The sequence below is a fragment of the Manis pentadactyla genome, chromosome 2 (assembly GCF_030020395.1).
Source record: "Manis pentadactyla isolate mManPen7 chromosome 2, mManPen7.hap1, whole genome shotgun sequence".
NCBI classification, from domain to species: domain Eukaryota; kingdom Metazoa; phylum Chordata; class Mammalia; order Pholidota; family Manidae; genus Manis; species Manis pentadactyla.
The window spans coordinates 116,462,491-116,484,973 of record NC_080020.1 but is presented as its reverse complement, the minus strand read 5'-3'; the positions used below and the strand labels follow the sequence as shown (position 1 = coordinate 116,484,973).

Below are 22,483 nucleotides of genomic sequence, written 5' to 3'. Positions count from 1 at the left end.
TCTTGATCGGCCTTCCAGAGATTTCTGTCTGAGGGAAGGCATGTGTGTATATGTGTGTATGTATGTAGTTATGCATGTGCGTCTGCCTGAATCGGGGTGTGTGTGTGTGTGCATGCGCACACCTGTGTGTCTGTGTGTGTCTCTGTCTGTGTGTCTATAGGTACAGTGTGGAAGGAGCTAAGCTAGGCAATGGGGAGAGGCATTAGGTTCCTGGCTCAAATAGCAAACATGGTGCTTTTATAATATACAAGGCCATCTATTCCATGTGAGAAGGCTCACTGTTGTGACGGGAATTTTTGTGTTTCTTCCAGGTGTGACTGAGACCCAGGGAGGTCATGGCACTGCTGCTGGAGGAACTCCCCATTTCTGGGTCATTTGCATGGGCCCTGCTGTGAAATGAGCCAAGCAAGGACTTGTCAGACACATCCTTCCTTCAGTCTCTGAGCACTCCAGGAGCGGCGACCGTTCCACTGTCGTTCTAATTGTGTCCTGTCCTCTGGCCAAGGCAAAGAGCCCAGTGTTGAGTAGGCATCCCGTCAGCTCGGTCACCAGCCCGAACATGCCCACAGATGATGCCAGTGGCAGCCAGGGGTCCCACGGGCCATGGGGCGCCTTGGGGTCTGGCCCCCAGGAGCAGGCCGTCCCATGATGCTGCTCTCTGGGAGTGAGCACCATGCCCATCACCCAGGACAATGCCATGCTGCACCTGCCCCTCCTCTGCCAGTGGCTGCAGAACAGCCTGCGGGAGGGTGGGGACGGGCCGGAGCAGCGGCTCTGCCAGGCGGCCATCCAGAAGCTGCAGGAGTACATCCAGCTGAACTTTGCTGTGGATGAGAGCACAGTCCCACCTGACCACAGCCCCCCGGAGATGGAGATCTGTACTGTGTACCTTGCCAAGGAACTAGGGGACACAGAGACTGTGGGCCTCAGTTTTGGAAACATCCCCGTTTTTGGGGACTATGGAGAAAAGCGCAGAGGGGGCAAGAAGAGGAAAACCCACCAGGGCCCTGTGCTGGACGTGGGCTGCATCTGGGTGACAGAGCTGAGGAAGAACAGCCCGGCAGGGAAGAGCGGAAAGGTCCGACTGCGGGATGAGATCCTCTCCCTGAATGGGCAGCTGATGGTTGGAGTTGATGTCAATGGGGCCAGGTGAGTGGGCTGGACACGGGGTCCCTGCAGTTCACTTATGTTTGATGCCTGGATCCGCACCTACAGAGGGTTAGAAGTCCTACTGTGGTACAAAGACAATGGCATTTATCATATAAAGGGAAAATACACTAGGTTGAAGTTTTGTGGTGTTTATATATTTTCTTTTTCTATTCACTCTCTTTTAGAAGACTCAGAGTAGTTCCTTTTTCCCTGAAAGTTGGGGTGCAAAGAAAAGAAATTAGTACATGACACAAGAGTATAAGAGATGTCACATTGAGTTAGACCCTCTCCTCCAGGCAGCACAGCTCCTCACCTCAACTGGAGCCCCTAGAGCTGGGTCCTGAATGTGCTTCCATTTGCTTGTCCCATGTCACCTTAGTCACAGATTCATAGTCCCAAAGCTCCTCGAGAGCTGAGACTCAGTCTCCGTCTTCTGACTCCCAGCCAGGTCCTGGACCCAGGGCACCACTCCACTTCTGTGTGGTCAGGAACAGATATTTGGGTGGGGGTGGTCGTTTGGCATTTGGAGTGAAATAGATGAAGCTGAGGAGTTTGGGGGATGGAAATAGGAGAAAAGGTCAAGGACGAGGCCTATGGGACTGTTAATTGTTATACCTGGGTGTTCTAATATGTACCTGGGGTTTGTTTTAGTCAAGTGTTATTAAGACATGCACACAGGGAAATGACTTTCATGAAGGAAGAAGTCTACACTCACAGATCCCTAGAAACCTGAGACAGAGGACATCACGCTCTGCAAGGCCATGTGAAAAAACACCAGCATAGATCAGGAGGTGGAGGGGAGCAGAGAGCATGACCCAAAGCCTTCATCAGGGTTTCCAAGGGCAGGTTTGGGTGAGACACAGTAGGTATGCTGAGTAATCTTAGTATTGGGTGGTTTGAATAATTTCCTCAGGTGCTGAGTTCTAAGGGTCTATTACCTGACACAGGGTAATTTAGACAGGGGGAGTATTAACTTGATGAGTGAGCATTTGATAAAGGACATAGTTGGAGGTGTGGGCTCTGGATTGGTTCATTTATATATCAAAAGTGCAGTCTCAGGGGAGTCACTGCAATTCCTAGGAAGTAAATACCCCTGGGAGGAGCAGTCTCTCTAGGATCAAGGTCTCAAATGCCAGAGCCTCAAGAATACAGAAAATAAGGAAATACAGTCAGTGCACTCAGCTTCTGGACATTTCCCACAGCTGAGGAAGTAATCCTTCCAAACATAACTTTTTAAAATTAATGAACAGTCATGACTCTGAAATGCCCTTCTCTGAGCACAGCCATGAATATGTGTTGAATGGTGAAGGGCCTGGTGAAGTAGGGTCTACCTGGAAGCACCGAGATGTAAGGGCGGGAAGAGGAGAAGGCCAAGACCCACTGCTTGGCCTTCAAGAGAGTGTGAAAGTGAATCAAGAAATGAGGAAAGGGCTTCTGGAGTCCTGGGTTCCTGTTGCTCATACCAAGACGTTAACAAGACAGAGGAGAAGGAGACTAGCTCAGTTCTTCAAGGTTCACTCCCTAGTTCTCTGGAATAATTATAAGAAATACCATTTCTTGAGCAGTTGAAACCATAGTGAGCATTCTGCCATCCACTCTCATCTCACACTTACCACAGCTCTATAAAGGACAGCTTCAGAGAGAAACCTTGGCCACAAGGAGACGGTACAACCTGCCCAAGGCCACCCAGGTAAGAGGCAGAACCATATCTGAACTTGGGTCTCTCTGCCACCACAGTGGTGCTTCTCATCCCTGGGCTTTCCCACCTCCAGTCTCCCCCAGAGCTGTATATTGGTTCTTGTCTTTTTCATGGATGGTTTACAGCTTCACAAAATACTTCCTCAGTACAATCATAGACACCAGGGGAGAAAGTGACTAGAACAAATTATAAGCCTTCCATCTACGCAATCTGACAAGGAAAACAGAAGCCCCTTCCTTATCTTATTAAAGGAAACCCAATTTTAATATAGAATCCCTTTGGCAAACTTACATGTAGCCAGAGTGCACTTAGTACTAGAAGCACTTTGAAATTAAATGTCAAGGGTTCAAAGTGTTTTGAATTTTCTCAAGATGTTCCCTTTCAGTCTTGTAACTGATTAACAGTTTTCCTTCAACACTAAATTTTCCCACATATCTAAGTAGGTTTGTCTAAGAAGCAGTGAGTAGGAATTAGGGTTCTGCAGAGACCCCAGTGTACCTCTCTGCCTTGATGATCACGTATCCACCTGTACTTGTAAGCAACAGATTTCAGGTGGTCAACACAACTTCCCACCTACCCCACCAACATGATAAATCATCCTTACTATCACTTGGAATTAAAACATGATGCACTCTTGGGTAATCCATTCTGCTCCTTCTCTTGAGTTTCATTTTTAATTCAAAACTGCCTTAGATGATGTTATAGTTTGAACTGTGCTCCCCTTTCCAAATTTATATGTTGAAGTCCTAACCCCCAGTGCCTCAGAATGTGGCCTTATTTGGAAATAGGGCTATTATAGATTGATTAGTTAGACTGAGGTCCGATGGGAGTAGTGTGGGCTCCTAATCAGTATGGCTAGCGTCCTTATAAAAAAAGAAAATCTGACACAGAGAGACTGCCATGTGAAGACTGGAGTTACTTGCCACAAGCCGAAGAACTCCCAGAAGCTAGGAGGGAGGCCTGCATCAGACCCTTGTCTAATGCCTCAGAGGACGCATGGCTCTGCCAACACCTCCATCCAGACTTTCAGCCTCCAGAATTATAAGATAAAATTCTACTGCTTAAGCCACTCGGCCTAGGGTACTTAATGAAGGAAACTAATACACAGATTCTTTTGACCCCATCACGCTGACTAGTCAGTTACCTAGGTGATTTCCTCCCTGACAAGTGTTACTTTGAAAACGTTAGTGTACTGTGGATGTTGTTGGAAGAGAACACTCTGAAAACCACGTGTGTGTGAAATGTGGGAGGAGCAGGTGCAAAATATGGACCAAGACGTCATGGTTTGCTTATTTTAAAAATTAGCTTAGGGTCAGTACGGAAGGTTTACCCCTGGGGAAACAGAATTCCTAGCTATGGATTTGATGCCATTTGCACCCCAGAAGCGGCTCTGAAGCCAACCCAGGGACTGTCCCAGAATTTCAGACCCCATTCTGCTTTATCACTGGCTAATCACCCTGAGGTCTGCAGTTTTGTGTCTCAGCTCCCCCACTAGCTCTGTGAACCCCTCATTCTTTTGAATGGTAACAGCATCATACAGAAGTGAACTTCTAGAGAACATTCTAGGATGGGGAAGGATATTGGTCGTGCTTGATGGCATAGCTGGTAACACACGGAGGAAGGTTTTTGTTTGTGAGCTCTATCATCCCTACTCTGGGGAAAGTGGGGTTTTTCTGGCATGTTCTATTTACTTCTCTAAGGTGCAGGGAGAACTTGGATGGTTTTTAAGATTAATTCCTACAAGGAATGCTTTGTAACCCCAGTCTCTCCCTCCCTCCACTAGCTTTCTATAAGTAAACCAGATCTGTTCCCTGAGGACAGATTGTTCCAAATTGGTAACAAAATGTGGAATTAATTAAGACACAACCCACACACCAAAACAAAAACAAGTAGCCTTTTCTGTAAAGTAAAAGGGCTCATGTTTCATTTAAAATGTATTTTTCAGGATGTAAGCCTCCACTGGACTTTTTTGTACATTAATAAACATGAGCAGAGCATAGTGCAAAGAACATAGACCTTGGAGAAATGGATCTGGCTTCCAGACCTGATTGTTGGCCGTGTGACAGTGGGCAGGTAACCTTGGCCATGGAGGGTTGATGCTGTTCCCCAATAGGGTCATTTAGTGGATGAGATAAGATGGTTTATTTAATATTGAATAGGTATCTGGCACATGGTAGATCAGCAAACAACAGAATAATTCTCAGCCCAGAAACTGGGGTGATAATTCAAATACTGAGCAACTGGTATGGCACGGGGACCAGCCAGCTGGAAAGGATGCCAGTGCACACAGGAATGGGGTCCTGGAGCCCCCAGGGCCAGACTGCACCTTTGAGTTACTGGCATGTGAGAAGTCCATGCGGTCCCAGGAGAGGGGCCAGAGTGCTGAACTGGCAAGAGGGCCCCAGGGAGCACAGGGCGATTGGCCAGCGGGTACAGGGGCATTGCATTACAGACCGGGCCGACCGCTGCGTATCAGCTCTGGCCAGAAGTAACCTTCAGCACAGTACCCATTGCCTTTAAATTGTGTGTAAAATTAAATTTAGGGTTGTTACAAGCTCAGACTCTGGTTACCCATGGCAACCTTGAGTTCTCTCTAGGTTGTAGCAGATTTTAAGCAGTGTCAAGAGGCTGCTAGAAGGTGTTACTTGGAGAAATGACTGCAGGTAGTGATGCAGGAGATAACAGAAAGGAAGAATTGCCAATTATAGCTTTATAATATAGTCTCTGGGGCCATTCCAGCATGAGGGTTCTGCCTACCTGAATATGCCCAAGGCACCTGGCACTCTATTAAGGGCTGTATATATAGTAAGAGGCGGTCACTGTGATGGCCTAGGGATTCAGGGAAGGTCAAATCACACCCAGCTTGCCGTTCAAGAAGCCAGAGAATCATGTGATACACTTCAGAAAGATTTCCATTACAGAAGGTTAAAAGGAAAACAAGTCTCAGCATTTAAAATTCAATTATCTGGAAAACTCTTCATGTGGAATAGCCCATTCCCCAAGGATGCCACATAAATGAAGCATCACAGGGCCTTGCATTAGTGCCCCCTTCATTCTCTCAGCCTGCTTTCCCCACATGCAATGTCATTTCATGACATGGTTCCTGGAAGGTATCCCAGAGTTCATCCAACTCCTATTTTCTCATTGTACTGAGGAGGAAACTGAGGCTCTGGGAGGTGGTCTCCCCAGGGTCATGTATCTTCTTATGAAAAGAGTCAGAACTAGAATTCAGGGCCTTTGACTCAAATTCTAGGATTTTTTCTTCAATACTACGAACAATTACCAATGAAATAAGGATTTTTTTTTCACAGTTTACTACTATTGACAGTGAAACAAATAGAACATCAAATTTTTCCACATGGATATTTCTATATCCATTCTCTAAATGGATGGTAACTACAACTAAAACCTTCCTTATCAGCAATAGCTTAATTTACAGCCACTTACTAAGCGTGTAATCGACAGCATGGCTGGGACGTAGCAGCCTGCTGTCTGTCCCTCAAGTCTTCAGAGCCCATCCTGGGGCAGCTGTGGAGGATCTTCCGCCGTCGCCTGCCACCTTGTGGTTGAAGTTGAGCACAGGGCTGGGAGTCATAGCCAAGTTTATTATTCAGGGGCCTGTGTGGGTTTCCCACCTGTGCTGTCCGGACCATGATTTCGGCCTTCAGAGCTCTCTCTATAACGGCAGTATCTGAGCCATCCCTGAGCAGAAAGTGACTCGGGTGCTAGCCCCCTCCTCCCGGGGGCTGGCGAGAGGAGGGGGCCTCATCCCAGATCCCCCACGGATCCTCTCCTAGCACTCACTGCCCTGGCCCTCAGGCCCCCACGACTGGTGAGCAGCCCACCTGATCTCTTTGTGAAGGATGGTGGAGGGAAGTTGGCCTTCCCTGTCTAACTCAAGCCTCCTGTTCTCAGGAAGCTTTAAGGAAAGTGTGAGTACCACAGCGGTGTCAAACACTGCGCTGGCCAATGGGGTGAATTCTTTGAGAAAACTGGCAACATTTGCAACGTCCTCAAGTCACAACCTACAGGTCATGGCCAGGAACAGTGGCTTTTCAGGGTCTGCTTGTTCTTATGAGGCAATTACAAGAAAGGGATGCACTCTTGGAGATTTAAAGGGGGTCGAGGCTGCAGAGCTGCTCTTTCATTTCACGCCAGGGACCTGCTTCTCCTCATGACTGATTTTCAGCCATGGTAGATGGAAAACACGAATCTCCCACTGAAGACACTTGCTTTGAGACTTTTAGCATTACTGTTGGGAATTGTTGTAACAGTAGTGGTGAACCATGAAGAGAAAAACATCAAGGCATCTTAGTGAGATTATTGTGTTAATGCTGACTTCACGCTTTCCTCCCTCCAGGCACTCCTGGGTCGTTTTCTGCCATCTCTTGACTTCTTCCTTTCATATGTCCAGGTATTCAACAAGTGATAACACATGTTGATTCTCTTGCTTTGAGCACCAGATGCCCTCAATGACTCTCAAGTTTTTCTTTTTCAAAAGTTCATTGAGTTCCCAGCTTTGGCACCTGCTTGGGCCCCTGTCCCTCTCAGTCTTCTGGTAAGACTCTTCAGGTAGCTGCTCTACCTGGCTCAGCTGTTTGTAATTAACCTGTTAGCCAAGCCCTTGAATTCCTGTCTTTTGGTGTTCCACCATGTGTGAACTCCTGGAAGGGAATAAAATCTGATCTTTACAAGACCCAGGTATATATACATATATCTTTTACATAATTTACAATAAAACATAGGGTTTAAACAGTTATATAGATTTATTCATGGGGTTCTCCTTTGAAATATTATTTTCATCCAAAGATTTTGAGGATGTGAGTTTAACTTATACTGTATTTAAATTGGTCATGGAGATGTGACTCCTAGTGGCTTTTGGATGACCAAGTTTACCAATGTTGAAATGCAGAGCAACACTCAAAGGCGTGACTTTCCCAGGTTCTTTGCATCTCTGAGCAGCCACGGAGGCCTCAATGCATGGGCGTCAGCTATGGTCTAACACTGACGCATCCCAGTTACATCATTCAGGTCTCTTTCTTCACCAGAGAGAGGATGATTCCAGTCTCTTGGACTTAAATTTAGCCATTTCCTTTTGCAGAAGGGAAGGGAGACAGGGCCGGGCTGTTTCCATAGCTGAAATGCATGTTTGCTCAGCCCTTAGACTGAACTCAATGGTCATTTCATTTAAATAGGCTGGGATTTATTAAGAAACTTTCGACCTTTGAGATCACAGATATATTTTCACAAATGTCCCTGGGGGAGACCTGTACTATTATGGGGACAAGTGGGGGGGGTCCTTAAAAACTCAAGCTCTGTTAAGTACAGGTCTCAGTCAAATTGCAAGGCAAGGCTTGGGGGTTTTCCCTGACTCAAGGGTTTTATTTAGTCCATTCCCAAGAAGTCCTTACCTGACCCAGCAGAATGGGCAGAGAGGACTTAAATGGTGTTTACCTGAAATGGTTTATACTCTAGAAAGTTTGTCACTTAACTAGATCCATGGATTAAGGGAAAAAATTATTAATATTCCAAGATATATTTATTTTTTTATCTTAACAAAATAAGAAATTGAGCTTGATTAATGATGTACATATGGATAGACACAGGCATCCTTACTAAGTCTGTGTGTCAGAGGGTCTATGTCCTATGTACCATGTGACATGTCCTGAAGAAAGAAGGAGCCATCCACAAAGGCCCCCTCACTGGTTAATTCACTTTCGACTTATTTCAAGGGACTGTAGTTTATGTAGTAGGCTCACTCAGTGAAGTAGGCTTATGGATTAAGTCCCTTTGTTTTAATTAAATTAACCTCTACCAAATGGACAGATAACTAAAATCCTTGAGGGGAAAAAAAGAGGATTAAAAATAATGTAATTAATGCAGGTGTAAACAAACTATAAGAAAACAGCGGGGTTGGCCCTTATCACTGGTATGTGCTCAGTCACCTTATGAGGTAAAACAATGATGAGCTATTCAGACTACAAAAGTTAGAAGTAAAACTCGAAGCCACTCAGACACTATGTGAAATACAAGTTTCTAGCCCCTGTCATTAAAGAAAAACCTCACTGCTAGTGTAGATTATGCCTTGAGATAATACTTAACAATAGGATAAAGCTACTGTAATTAGCAAGGTATTTACAGTCAAAATATCCACAACACAAATAACAATTGTTTTTCATATTTTAGCAGTGTTTAAAATGATGCAATACTGAATCTAGTCCAGAATTTTACTAACCTGAATATTTAAGATCCTATTTGGATGTTTTTTACTTAATTGCTTTAGGCAAAAATCACATACCATTAGAAAAACACTCATTCTTCCTGATGCAGTAAAAATAGCTAAAATAACACATGGTAAATAATATAGTTACAACATAAAATGCCTGATTTTGTCAGCAAATTCTGTTGGAAGCTGCACAGAAAGCTTGCTGAAGTTTTAAAGAAACAGTAGGCAGTGTGGGAGGTGGAGGAATGTCCTGCTGTTTCTCACATATTCCAAATAAGGGAATTTGCTTGTTTCTCTTTCAATAATGAAATAGCACACCTACTTATTTGTGAGTCACTAAAGGAAAGAGATACCAGAAAAGATATATTTTCAGAAGTCAATGACTTCGTTAGTTAAAATAATGCTTCATGGGAAAATTATGTAAGGTAACAGCTGCCTTGACAAGAATAAAAAAGAATTCAGAGTGAGGTTGCAAAAATAGGCCAGAACATGAAACTGAGTCACCACATTGGTCCTAGGAAAGTTAATGCAGCAAAGGAGCTGAAGATGGAAATGCCCAAAATGCTAACTGTCATCAGTGTGGCTCACTTTAAAATAAGACCTTTAAAATGAATAGAAGTTTTACTCTTTTCTCTAATAAGATGGTGAACAATCATGAAAATGTTTACTGTGTAGAGGACTGATGTTTATCTTGAGGCATAGCATTCAACAGAGTGATCAAACGTAAAGATGTACAGGATTTTTCTTCTACAAAAAAGATAAGTATTTCAAATTTGCCTACCTTATCTATGAAAACAAGTGGTTTTCAGTGACCTGGTTTCTGAAGCTATTTTTTCTATGTCTTTGTGATGTGTGTGAGTGTATATTACATATGTATACTCATACATATATATTTATTATATTTTACATTAAGGTTCATATAGTATAATGCACAAATCTTAATGTATAGCTTGATGAGTTTTGACATGTGTGTACACTCATGTAACTATCACCCAGATATATACGTATATATATTACATACATATACTCATACACATATATTTATTATATTTTACATTAAGGTGCATATAGTATAATGCACAAATTTTAATGTACATCTTAATGAATTTTGACATGTGTGTACATTCATATAACTATCACCCAGATCAAGATCTCAAACATTCCCACTAATTTATTTCCCCCTTCACCTATTTTACCCACTCCCTGACTCACCTCCCCTATGGCAAGCACTAGTCTATTCTCTGTTTATGAGTTCTGTCTGTTTTGTTTTTTAGATTTCACATATAAGTGAAATTATATGGTATTTGTCTTTCTCTCTCTGACTTATTTCACTTAGCATGATACCCTCTAGGTCCACCCATGTGCTTGCAAATGGGAAATTTTTATTATTTTTTATGACTGAGTAATATTCCATTATATATACATACTACATCTTTTTTTATCCATTCATCTATTGATGGACACTTAGGTTGCTTCCATGTATCTTGGCTATTGTAAATAATGCTGCAATAAACATAGGAGTGCATATATCTTTTCAGGTTAGTGATTTTATTTTCTTTGGGAAAATTCCTGGAAGTAGAATTGCTGGGTCATACAGAACTTCTATTTTTGTTTTTTTTGAGAAATCTCCATATTGCTTTTCATAATGGCTGCACCAATTTACATTCCCACCAACAGTGTATGAGGGTTCCATTTTCTCCACGTCCTTGTCAACACTTGTTATTTCTTATCTTTTTGATATTAGCTATTCTGACTGGTTTGAGGTGATACTGTAGTTTTGATTTGAATTTTCCTGATGATTAGTGATGTTGAGCATCTTCCCACATGTCTGTAGGCCATCTGTATTTCTTCCTTGGAAAAATATCTATTCAGGTCCTCTGCCCATTTTTAAGTTGTACTATCTGTTTCTTTGGTATTGAGTTGAATGCATTCTTTAGAAATTTTTGATATTATCTTTTAACATATATCATTTGCAAATATATTCTACCATACAGTAGGTTCTCTTTTTGCTTTGATGATGGTTTCCTTTGTTGTGCAGAAGTTTATTTGATGTAGTCCCACTTGTTTGTTTTTGCTTTTGTTTCCCATGCTTGGGGAGACATATCCAGAACAAAGTTACTAATGCTGATGTTCAAGAATTTACTACCTTTGTTTTCTTTTAGGAGTTTTATGGTTTCATATTTAGGTCTTATATTTAGGTCTTTAATCCATTTTATCTGTATATGGTGTAAGACAGTGATCTAGTTTCATTCTTTTGCATGTAGCTGTCCAATTTTCCCAACACTATTTATTGAAGAGACTGTCTTTTTCGATTTTATGTTCTTGTCTCTTTTGTCATATATTAATTGACATATAAGCATGGGTTTATTTCTGAGATCATTTCTGGACTCTCTTCTGTTCCATTGTTCTATATATATGTTCTTATATCAGTACCATACTGTTTTGATTACTGTAGCTTTGTAGTATAGTTTGAAATCAGGGAGGTTGATACCCTCAGGCTTGTTCTCCTTCCTCAAGATTGCTTGGGCTATTTTTGGCCAATATATATCTGTAGCGTACTTTCACAAACAGAAACACTCACAACCTGTCTCTCTAATGTAAAGATGACGTTGTAGCAATGGTTAAGAAATTACTATTTTAAAGAAACTCATACTATGGAAAGAGCATTTTCAAAATGGATTTCTGGAAATGTTTTCATATATGTTATTTTTTTAATGCTATTTGTCAATTAAAACTTTGAGATCTGAAGAACAATTTTTCTATATTTTAAATCTTCCAAGCATTTTAGAGAACTTATGTTAAAAACTGTTTTAAAAGACAGTCTCTTCAATGACTTTGCAAGAAAAACTCAACCAAGTTAAAAATTAACACAAAGTTTCAACTAAATCTTTGCACAAGTGGTAGATAGGGTTGGAAAATATTATGATTAATTAAATGCTGCCATTAATGTGCTTCTTCCATTTCTATCTACCTATCCTTGTGAGATATCTTCAGCTATGGCATCACTTAACAACATCCATTTCTTCTGAGCTTCAAACCATACTTGTGAATTATCACATCCCAAAATACTAAGGCAAAATTTTTTAAACCTTGTAATATATTTAACTATATAGCTTTTCTAAAAATAATATGTACTTTATATAATGTATTGTAGTAAAGGTGAATAAAGATTTTAAAATATTGAAGAGTTCACATGAACTGTATCTTTTAAAAAGATCTTTTTATATATGTTTTATAGTGCATATAATGTATTAATACAATAGTGCATGCATGCATTAAATAAATATATATTGAGATACATGCTCATCTTTTTTATTGAGAGGCATAAGAAATCAACATTTCTAGAGTAGTTGTCTCATGTGTGTGGAGTCTAGCCCCTCCTTCTCAAGGACATGCTCATTTGAGGTTTGTGGAATCCAGGTGTTTCTCATCTCATCAACCCCACCATCAGCTGGCTCTCCAGAGCGCTGGTTTCTTCAGGTTCTGCAAGCTGAACTCTCTTACCAGGCCCTCCTGGTTTCTCCCCACTGGCTTCCTAGGTCGAGTCCTGGAGTTCCCACCATGGTGTGTCTTGGCCAGCCAGCAGCAGACACACAGCCTCTTCCCCTCACTCCTCTTGCTGACTGATTGCTCCCTGGCCCCTGCTGGGGCACTCTGGCTTATTATTCTTCCATTGATTCATTTCAGAACAACATATTTATAAAGCTAGTACTTAATTTCCTCAGGTACTCAGTCCCTTCCCCAACACTAATCTGTATTTATTTCAGTAGCAACATTAAAACAGTGCAATACCATTTTAAATAAAAGAATGACTTGTAATTTAACTACAGTAATTCTCAATTAATTTAATTTTTTCTATGTTAAGATCTAATCTGTGGCTATGTGCATATAGCCCCACCACACTAACCCAGCAGATTTGTCTATTTCCTTCTCATTTATGGTTCACCTACAATATATATTTTTGAGACTACCTTTCTTAACAGATATTTCCATTGTAAAATAATGCATGCATAGGGTAAAGCATTTGAATAGAACACAGGACAGTGAGTGGTAAGTCTCTTTAATTCAGGCCCCATTCTTTAGTCACTACCGCCATCTGTACCCCAAGGCCCCACTCTGTTACCAGTTTGGAGATACCGTTCCAAGAATTCTCTAAGTACATACAAGTTTTCTGTGTAATTTCTCTTTTGCACAGATAGGGGAACACTATTCATACTATTCTTCATCTTAACTTTTTTTTATTAACCTAAGAGATTGTTTTAAATCAGAAGACCATGTCACTTTCTCTTATCCTTTTAAACAACTGTATCATATTCCACCAAGAGATTCTAATACAGTTCATTTAATTGGCCATCAATCAATGGGCATAGTCCTTTTTGCTGTGTCAACAATTCCGCAATAAATTTTATGTTGACATGTCTTTGTGTATTGTACATAAATGTTCATGTACATTTATGTGGAGGACAAATTTCTAGAAATAGAAGCCTCAAACAAATCACATTAAAAATTTTTTACTCATATTGCAAATTGCTTCATCCAAGAGGTGACACACTAATTTGTATCCCCACTGACAGTATGTGAAAGTGCTGTTTTTCACAGCTTCACCAATACCATAGGAGTACTTTAAAAATATTGCATCATACTACATGCAGAATTCTGTATTACCCCTTTTCATTTAATACTTTAAACATGTTGCACCCTATTAAGTCATCTTGATAGGCATAATCATCAGTGATAATTTAGTAAGCATGCTCTTTCTGTCATTCCCAGTTTTTCAGTACTATGCATAACATCACATTTAAAAGGCTCATGACCATGACTTTTTCCCCTTTTCAATTACGCTTTTAGGGCAGATTTCTTGGAACAAAGGTGCTCTTGTCAAAACACATTTTGACAAACTGTTTTCCACAAACAGTGCTACCAAATTGCACTCTCCCCAAAAATGTGTGAGTGCCAGTACACCAGGACCATTTCACCAGGGAGTTATTATAATTTAAATATCTGTTTGTTAATAGAAATATGGCTCACTTTTACGGTTTTAACTTGTGTTTATTTAATCAGAGAGTTTGACCATTCTTCCCCAAATTTTTTTTTCTATTTTCATTTACCTGTTGTCTAAATCACCTGTTCATGTCCTTTGTCCACTATCTGTTGGAGTACTAGTCTTCAGCACTGGAATATGCATTTATGTATTTTAGGTATTAATCTTTTTGCCCTATATCTTCTTCCCTTAATCTTTAATAGATTGGTGTTATGACTATATAGACATTTTAACTGTTTCTATGGGTGAATTTAAGTTTTTTTCTTTTATAGTTATCTTGCACTGCTTCAAATCTTAGGACATTGACATCTTCCCAAAGACCTGAAACTCTTCTTTACCAATTTTCATGGTTATATTTTAAATTTAGCTTTGTAATTTAAAATTTAATTTACCTGGCATTTATTTTGATGTGTAGTAGAAAATTTATACCTAATTTTTTCTAAATTGTGCAATTATTGAAACCTATTAATAATTAATTTTCCTCAATTTGTGAGGCTTGATTTATTGGGACACACAGACATACTTACATATATATACATTTTTATTTCTGTGTGTTCTATTTTTGTTCTTCTGATCTATATGTTTATTTTTTGTGCTCATCACCCAGGATTTTAATCACATTGTAACATCTAGTATTGATAGCTCCCTCTCCCATCTCAGTGCTGGATTTTTCCTAATATTATTTGAAATTCTTAACCATTAATTTTTCCAAATTATTTTGAGCCCCGCTATTGAGTTTCTAAGGAAGGCCATCTCAGAGGAACTGTCTTTTTCAGTGCAGTCCATCCTTCAAGGCCCAGTGCAGATCCCCTCCCATGAAACCTTTCCTTCTTCCCATCCTAGAAGCAGCTCTGACCTGAGACACACATATGATCTGTTTTCATGGTGCAACAGCAGGATTCTAAGAGGACTCCCAGGATTCCACACACTCCCACCTTGTGCACACCCTCATTGACCCCAATACTGGGAATTAGATGGATTTTACTCTCTTGATGCATTATGTCCTAAGACACAATTCCCTTTGAGAAAAGAGATTATCTAGCTGGGCCTGACCTAGTCACATGAGCCATTTAAAGGCAGTTTTCTCTAGCTAGTAGCAGGAAGGTCAGTCAGGGAGACATGCTTCAGAAGACTAAAAGAAACAAATACACACACTGCGAACTGGTGATGGAAAGATGTACCGTCTAGGAGCTGAGAGCAGTCTCTAGTGGACAACTAGCAGCAAAATGGGACCTTAGTCCTGTAACCCTGAAGAATTGAGCTCTGCCAACAACTGGTGAGCTTGGGAGAGGTCCCTGAGCCCCTAGGTGAGATGGTGGACAGCCCCAGCTCACACCTTGATGTCAATGTCAGGAAGCACTAAGCAGATAGCCCTGCCATGCTGTGCTGTACATCCCACCTAGTAAGTGGACAGCGCTCTGTCTTTGCGACAATTTGTTACACAGCAATAGAAAATGAATACACTTAGTGTTATATCAACACACATTTTAGTACTTAATCTCTCTCCTGTCTCTTACTAATCATTTTAAATGCATAAATCTTGTCTCCCACAATCAGATTTTAAACTCCCTGAGAACCAGACCAAATCTGGTGTTTCTTCTCCATCAGCTACATTATCTACCTTGCCCTAGGGGCTACAGTGGGAGACAGGACAAGGCTGGTGATTAACAGTCAGGCATTGGCTTAAATCTTGACTCAACCTCTCCAAAGCTTGGTTCCCTCATTTTTAAAGCGGGAATAATATGCACTGGATAAATTACTGCAAAATACATGACCACTGTTACCAGCAATTACTTCTGAAAGTGGGAGATGATATCAGAATCAAATTTCATAGGAAGGCTGTGAGGATTAAATGAGATGATGCTTATAAAGCTCTTAGTAGAGTGTGTGGCACATGTAAACTCTATCAATGTTAGCTCATTTTTATAAGAAAAACAGTCTTTGAAGTTCTAGGTCTGTATGTTCTGTATGTGTTAAATGTGTTTTGTACCATGTGACCTTGGTCCTATCTCCCTCCTCTATACATCCACACATCCACACATCCCTACCTCCACCCACCAGGGAAAGATAAACTAAATCTAGCCACTAGACTTGACTAGTAATCAGTTTCATCTCCTGGGAATTTGAAACCAAGCCACTAAGAGACCAAACAGCTCCTTAGCTGTTTGAGATGAGCTGAAAAGTCAAATAGTCAGGCTGGGAAACATGGATAGAGAGAGCCAGAGCCACATGCCTGAATTACAGAAGGGCAGACATCAAGAGGAAGCTAGTCCCTTTAAAAGAACACAGAGTAGATGCAAAAAGCGGCAGGGCTGAGAGGCACTATCCCCAGAGAGAGGGATGTGACAAGAGCTTCCCAGGACAGGGGCTTGCAGTTCCCAGGACCAGCTACTGTGTTGCCTAACTGATCTCTTTTCCACGATGTTTCCGCATCTTCATCAAGTATTCCCTGCAAACAAATAAGCCATGGCCACAGGCTGCTGGTAGGGGACAAATTAGTCAGGTTCTAATAAGTCCTAGGGCACCCAGCTTGAGTGCAACTCCACATACATGTAAAAGAAAATTAAATTGTTTCTCTTTGGTCTTTTTCCAGACTTTCAACTGTCAGCACAGTTGAATTCCCAGTGGCCTCTGGAGGGCACTATTCAATTAAGTTTATTCCATAATAGTGCACACTATACAGATACACAGAGAGAGCTTGTAAGGGTGTTTGAAATAAAAGTTACCATTTACTGAAGACCTGCAGCTTGCCAGCTACTGGTTGCTTTTCATAAATTATATCTTAAACAATCACAGTTCTTCCCAGCAATTGTAGATTCATCTCTAGCATTGTAACTTGTTTCTGTAACTTGCAAGATGTGTTGTTAATAGGTGTCAAGAAAAATGAAAGCTGTTTTCTCTTTTAATAAAGTTATGCTTCTGATGGGAACAAGTACAAGTTCAGTCAGCCCTCCTCTACTTTATGTACTTGGACATAATTTGCATTTTTATGGACGTGTACTCCTTTTCAATTAGAAAAACAAGTTAAATATGGCCCCATTATAAAAGAGGGGGCAAAAGTGTTTGGTTGACATGGGTATAGATTACCCGTGTCCCTCCTCTCTCCCAAGGGGGAGGTGTTTCCTGTCTCGTGTTTTTACCACCACACCCCCCAGATAATTATCCTGGTTTCAAGCCAGGCTGATGGTAGGGAAGGAGTTACTGCTTTTCTCTATCTTGCTCAGTGCCACCATGTCAGGAGCATAGGTTCCATTCCAACCTTTTCAGGGCCTTCTGAGAGGTCTGAAAACTATTGGCCATCTCTATGTCTTTTATTATTACTATTACTATTGCAAAATGAAAAGTCTACTCATTAGATAGTAGCAATGTCAATAAAAATATCCAATATTATTGATATGAACCATGTGCATTACATCTACTCTTCTCATTTAATTCTTAAAACAACCCTATGAGGTAAGAGTTTTACTATCTCTCTTTATAAATGAGGAAATTTAGACTGAGAAACAGTAGGTAAACACACCCATGAAAGGACAGAGCCTGGAAGGAGCCCAGGTTTACCTGCCTCCCAGACCAGAGTTCTTTTTGCTAGGGGATGCTCTGTGCGTTACCACCCATCCTACCCAGGGCAAGTCTGTCCCAGCTGCAGGCACCTCCATGCCAAATGGACAGCTTATCCATTCCCCAGTAAGGAGCATACAGTAATAACTCTGTAAATGGCATTCTGGCCAGGGCACCTCAAGCTCCTTATTCATGATATAACTATCTCCCACCACTCTCCACAGTGGAAGACTCAGAAATCAGGAAATCTGGCTCTAGACAGTTTATTACTCTCTTTTTTATTCATATAAGCATATTGGTTGACCATCTACTATGTTTTAGCCCTGGTTCTGCATAGTAGGGAAATGCTGGTTAAAAGACATATAATGTCCCTGATTTTATGGGGCTTGCATCCATGCCCTGGAAAACTGCCTTACCCTTAGGGTAGGGTAATCAGATTAATAATAATATGAAGGAATTTAAAAAGTAAACTTTCTTGTTTTATAACAGCTTTTCTGAGATATAACACATACTATAAAATTCTCCCTTTTAAAATGTACAATTAAGTTGTTTTATATATTCATAGAATCAAATATTATCAATATCTACTTTTTTCCAAAATAAAGCCACATGCCCATCACCAGTCATTCTCCATTTCCCTCTCTCCAACCCCTGGTAACCATGAATCTACTTTCTGTCTCTAGAGTTGCCTCTTCTGGACATTTCGGTATGTGGTCTTTTGTGACTGGCTTCTCTCACTTAGCATAATGCTTTCAATGTTCACCTATGTTCTGTCATGCTTCAGAGGTTCACTTGTTTTTATTGCCAAATAGCATTCCATTGTATGCATATACCACATTTGTTTAACTATTCATCACTTCATGAAAATTCAGGTCATTTCCACTTTTTGGCTATCATAAATAATGCTTCTGTGAAATTGGTGTGCAAGTTTTCATGTGGTCACATGTTTTTCATTCTCTTGGGCATTTGCCTAGTAATGGAACTGATGGTAATATGGTAACTTCTGTGTAGCTTTTTGAGGAACTGCCAAACTATGTTCCAAAAGACTACATACCATTTTACTTCCCTGCGAGTAGTGTAAGAGTGTTCTAATTTCTCCACATTCTCACCATTTGTTATTATCTGTCTTTGTTATTATAGCCATCCTAGTGCGTGTGAGGTGGTATTTCACTGTGGTTTGGATTTGCATTTCCTGATGACTAATGATGTTGAACACCTTTTCATGTGCTTTTGACCATTTGTATATCTTTAGAAAAATGTCTATTTAAAGCCTCGTCCATTTTAAAATTTTATCAGTTGCCCTTATTTGGTGTTGTTGAGTTGTAAGTATTCTTTATATAGTCTAGCTACAAGTCCCTTTTCAAATATGTGATTTGCAGATTATTTTCTCAGGCAGCCACAGATGTTAAACAATTGTCAATGATTTGTTTTTGACAAATGACCGAGGAACAGGGCTATTCTTGCAGAGTCAGCTCTGAATCAAATCAAATAAAGACAAGATATTTAAATGGAGCTCTTGGGAGAATTGACAGACAGGTCAAATACCGACAGTTCTCTGTGTATAGGGCTCTTGAGGACCTCCAAACTTGTTCTGCCTAGTGACAGGCTGCTTGTTTCACAGCTACCACAGTTATGAGGCTGTTGGTTTTCAAGGCTCTGTGGAACTGGGGAGAAAGGGATGGTAATAGTGTAAGTTTAATGTCACAAGACTCACTATGCTTACTGAGATTCAGCTTTTTGTGTGTGTGGTTTCTTTCTTTTTTTTTTGAATAGTGCTTCTTAGGCTGCATCAAGGCTTTAATTTACAGAGTTCTAAAAATTTACTTGAGATAATTTTCCCAGTGTTCTTATTGCATTTATTATGCATTTACAAATTTCTGGAGGTCATCATTCTGTCATTATGAAAGTGCTTCCTCTAGTAAACTTTTCTTTTGAAGTATGACATACATAAAGAAAATGGAACAATTCATAAGAGTTCAGCTAGAAAATGTTTACATTAACAATCACCTAAATCAGCAGCAGAACTTTACTAGCACCACAGAAGCCTCCTTCATACCACTTCCCAGTGATTAAACAGTGCCCCCACGCACCTACCGCTTAACCAAAGTAAAGTGGTATTGTTGTCACAAGCTGATATTCCTGACCAGTACCATGATGGTTTTTCCAACTCTGTTTTACCCTATATGTTCAGAATTCTCCCAGAATTGCTCCCTTAATCTAATGGCATCTTTCTTTATTTTGCTCTTTGAATTTATTTTTTAATTTTCCAACTCTACTATTAATTAGCATACTTGGGGTACCCACTTGTCTCCGTCAAGCTCCTCCTGCCTTACAAAAGACTTCTATCTTCACAACCATTCTCCTACCACTAACCCAGGACCTGGCATATTAGCTATAATTCTCTGCTATCTCTTTTTCAAAGACTGGCAGACACACTTGATCATCCACATTAACATAGAAAGCTGGAACCTCTTCAGGATTAAGTTAGATGGGTCCCCAAGGGATTTGTACATGATGTCTAAATGTTCTGATTTGTGCAGATAGAGGGGCAGTTCCTCAGAGGCCTCTGGGAGAAGCATTATCCTTCCATGCAGATCTCTGCTTGTCCTGACCAAGGCTTCTCCAGCTAATGTAGTGCCATCATGGCACAGATCAGACTCAGTGTTTACATTCCAAAGATGCTCCTCTTCAAGAATTCCCCAGTGGGAAAGCAAGGGAGATGAAGGCCTTCCTTTGGGCAATTTATGAGGTGTGGGAACCCAGCTCCCTTTCAGTGTTTTCATTATCATGGATCATTAGCCAGTAGAAAAGGAGATGTTCTGATGGAAGATGAAATAAGGCGCAGTATGTCATAGTGATGTGGACATTTAAGAGCAATTGTTTGAAAAATGAGAAGGGGTCAAAGTGTTTGAACTTAAGGATACAAAGAATAACTAAGGGTTGGGAAAACCTGTAACCTGAGTGACAAGGACTTGAAATAACTAGTAAAAATGATTAAAAACCAATTCCATCTTTATAAAGAAATTTTCATCACAGTAGAAAAGCACTACAGAAGAGGACAGAGGTAAAATTATCCAGAATAAAAACCAATGTATATGCATATACATTGTTTGTCATCTCCTGTACAACTTTTTGCCATGAGTGGTGAGTAAAATTAAAAGTACAAAACAGTATGGTGGTGCCTCAAAAAATAGATTAATTTTATAGATTTATAAGTTAATTACCTTAAACTAAATAGATTAATTTTATACCTAGCAATTCTACTTCTAAGGTATTTTCCTGAAAGGATTGAAAGCAGAACTCAAACAGATATTTGTACACCCATGTTTATAGCAACTTTATTTCAAATAGCTAAAAGGTGGAAACAACCCAAAGGTCCATTGACAAACAAATGGATAAACAAAATGTGATACATACATAAAGTGGAATATTATTCAGCCTTAAAAAGTGCATTCATTTGCTAGGACTTCCAAACACCAGAGACTGGATCGCTTAAAGAAAAGAAATTTATTTTCTCACAGTTCTGGAGGCATGAGTCACCAGAAGCTGAGTGAGGTTTTGCCATCAAGAGAAAGGCTCCCCCCACAAAAAAAAAAAAAAAAAAAAAGAGAAAGGCTCCCTCTACCCTTGACTCTTCTCTAGGCATCTCCAGGTCTGGAGAAGAATGTGCTCAGCTGGAGAGTGTCATCCCTCCCCCACCCACTGGCGCTAGCTCACCACCAGTTGCCAGGCTTGAAGATATGGAATGGGACATGCTTATACTTTTCCATTTTTAACTAAATATCTTTTTAGTCAAAGAAATTAATAAAAAGCTCCTGCTTAAAAAGGGTCTGTGGAATTTAACATGGCAGATATCATGACATTAGCTTAAAGATCAAATGGAAAAAAAAGTTTCTTTAATTTATGAACACCCTCCAAAGATTATTTTGAACTATGCAACAGAAATAGAAGGTAGAAAAATGGCTCTAAGCTGTAGCTTAATGGTAAAATCTTTGTGCACATCTTTCTGCTCTTCAGAACATTTTGTGGTACTCATCCCTGGTGGTTTTTTCATTTTGACATTTCATACCTAAAAGGTGGTGGGTGAGCTCAACTTGTGAAAGAAAAAAAAGTCAAGAAACTGGGAAATATATCTTCAAGAGATTTATTTCATTCTGCTATTAGTTGCCCTAAGGAAGGAGTGATTGAAAAGAAAGAAAGAAACCTAAACTTCAGGATATCTGCTTTTCAGTTATGTCTGTTGTTATTTCTTAAGTTTGAAGATCCAGCCAGGTGGACTCAACTCTCAGTTGTTTTTGAAACAAAGAAAGAATACTGAGTGTGTTATGATTTAGAGCAAAACAATTTGGATCCCTTCTATGTTTGACTCCTTACCATGCACACAATTCAAAGGTGATGCAGCAACATGGTGGTTCCCGGGGTGAGGGCGTCACTGAGCCGGGGGTTAGAATGTGAGACTGTGGCAAGTTGTTTCCCTCAAGTATCATCTACACCTTTCCTCTCTTTGCTGCTCTATGTAATCTTCCTAACAGTTTATCTTTTAGCCCAGAGATCGATCCTCTACTACTGACCAAGTGGTAAGAGTTCATCTAGGAACAGTTACAGAAACTAGCTCTTCTTCTCCTTGAGTGATTTCTAAAGCGGGTATTTAATGTTTCATCAGTTGCGCTGGAAAAACCAGAGCTTCCCAGTCCTGGTTTGGGTTGGCATTCCTGACTAGTACAGTACTGAACACTTAATGAAAGCTCAGAGAATGTTTATTGAATAAAGTAAATGTTCCTTCATAAAATGAAAGTCCTGGGTTCGTGTA

The 22,483-nt window shown here is 40.4% G+C and overlaps 1 protein-coding gene across 1 annotated transcript in view; it reads left to right on the top strand.

The window, feature by feature from the left end:
• Window positions 1–22,483, top strand: part of PDZD2 (PDZ domain containing 2) — a 356,418-nt gene that overhangs the window by 122,668 nt on the left and 211,267 nt on the right. Inside the window, exon 2 of the mRNA XM_057496082.1 lies at window positions 312–1,149. Coding sequence (XP_057352065.1) covers window positions 674–1,149 — 476 coding nt within the window. The 5' untranslated portion in view covers window positions 312–673. The remainder of the gene's footprint in view (window positions 1–311; window positions 1,150–22,483) is intronic.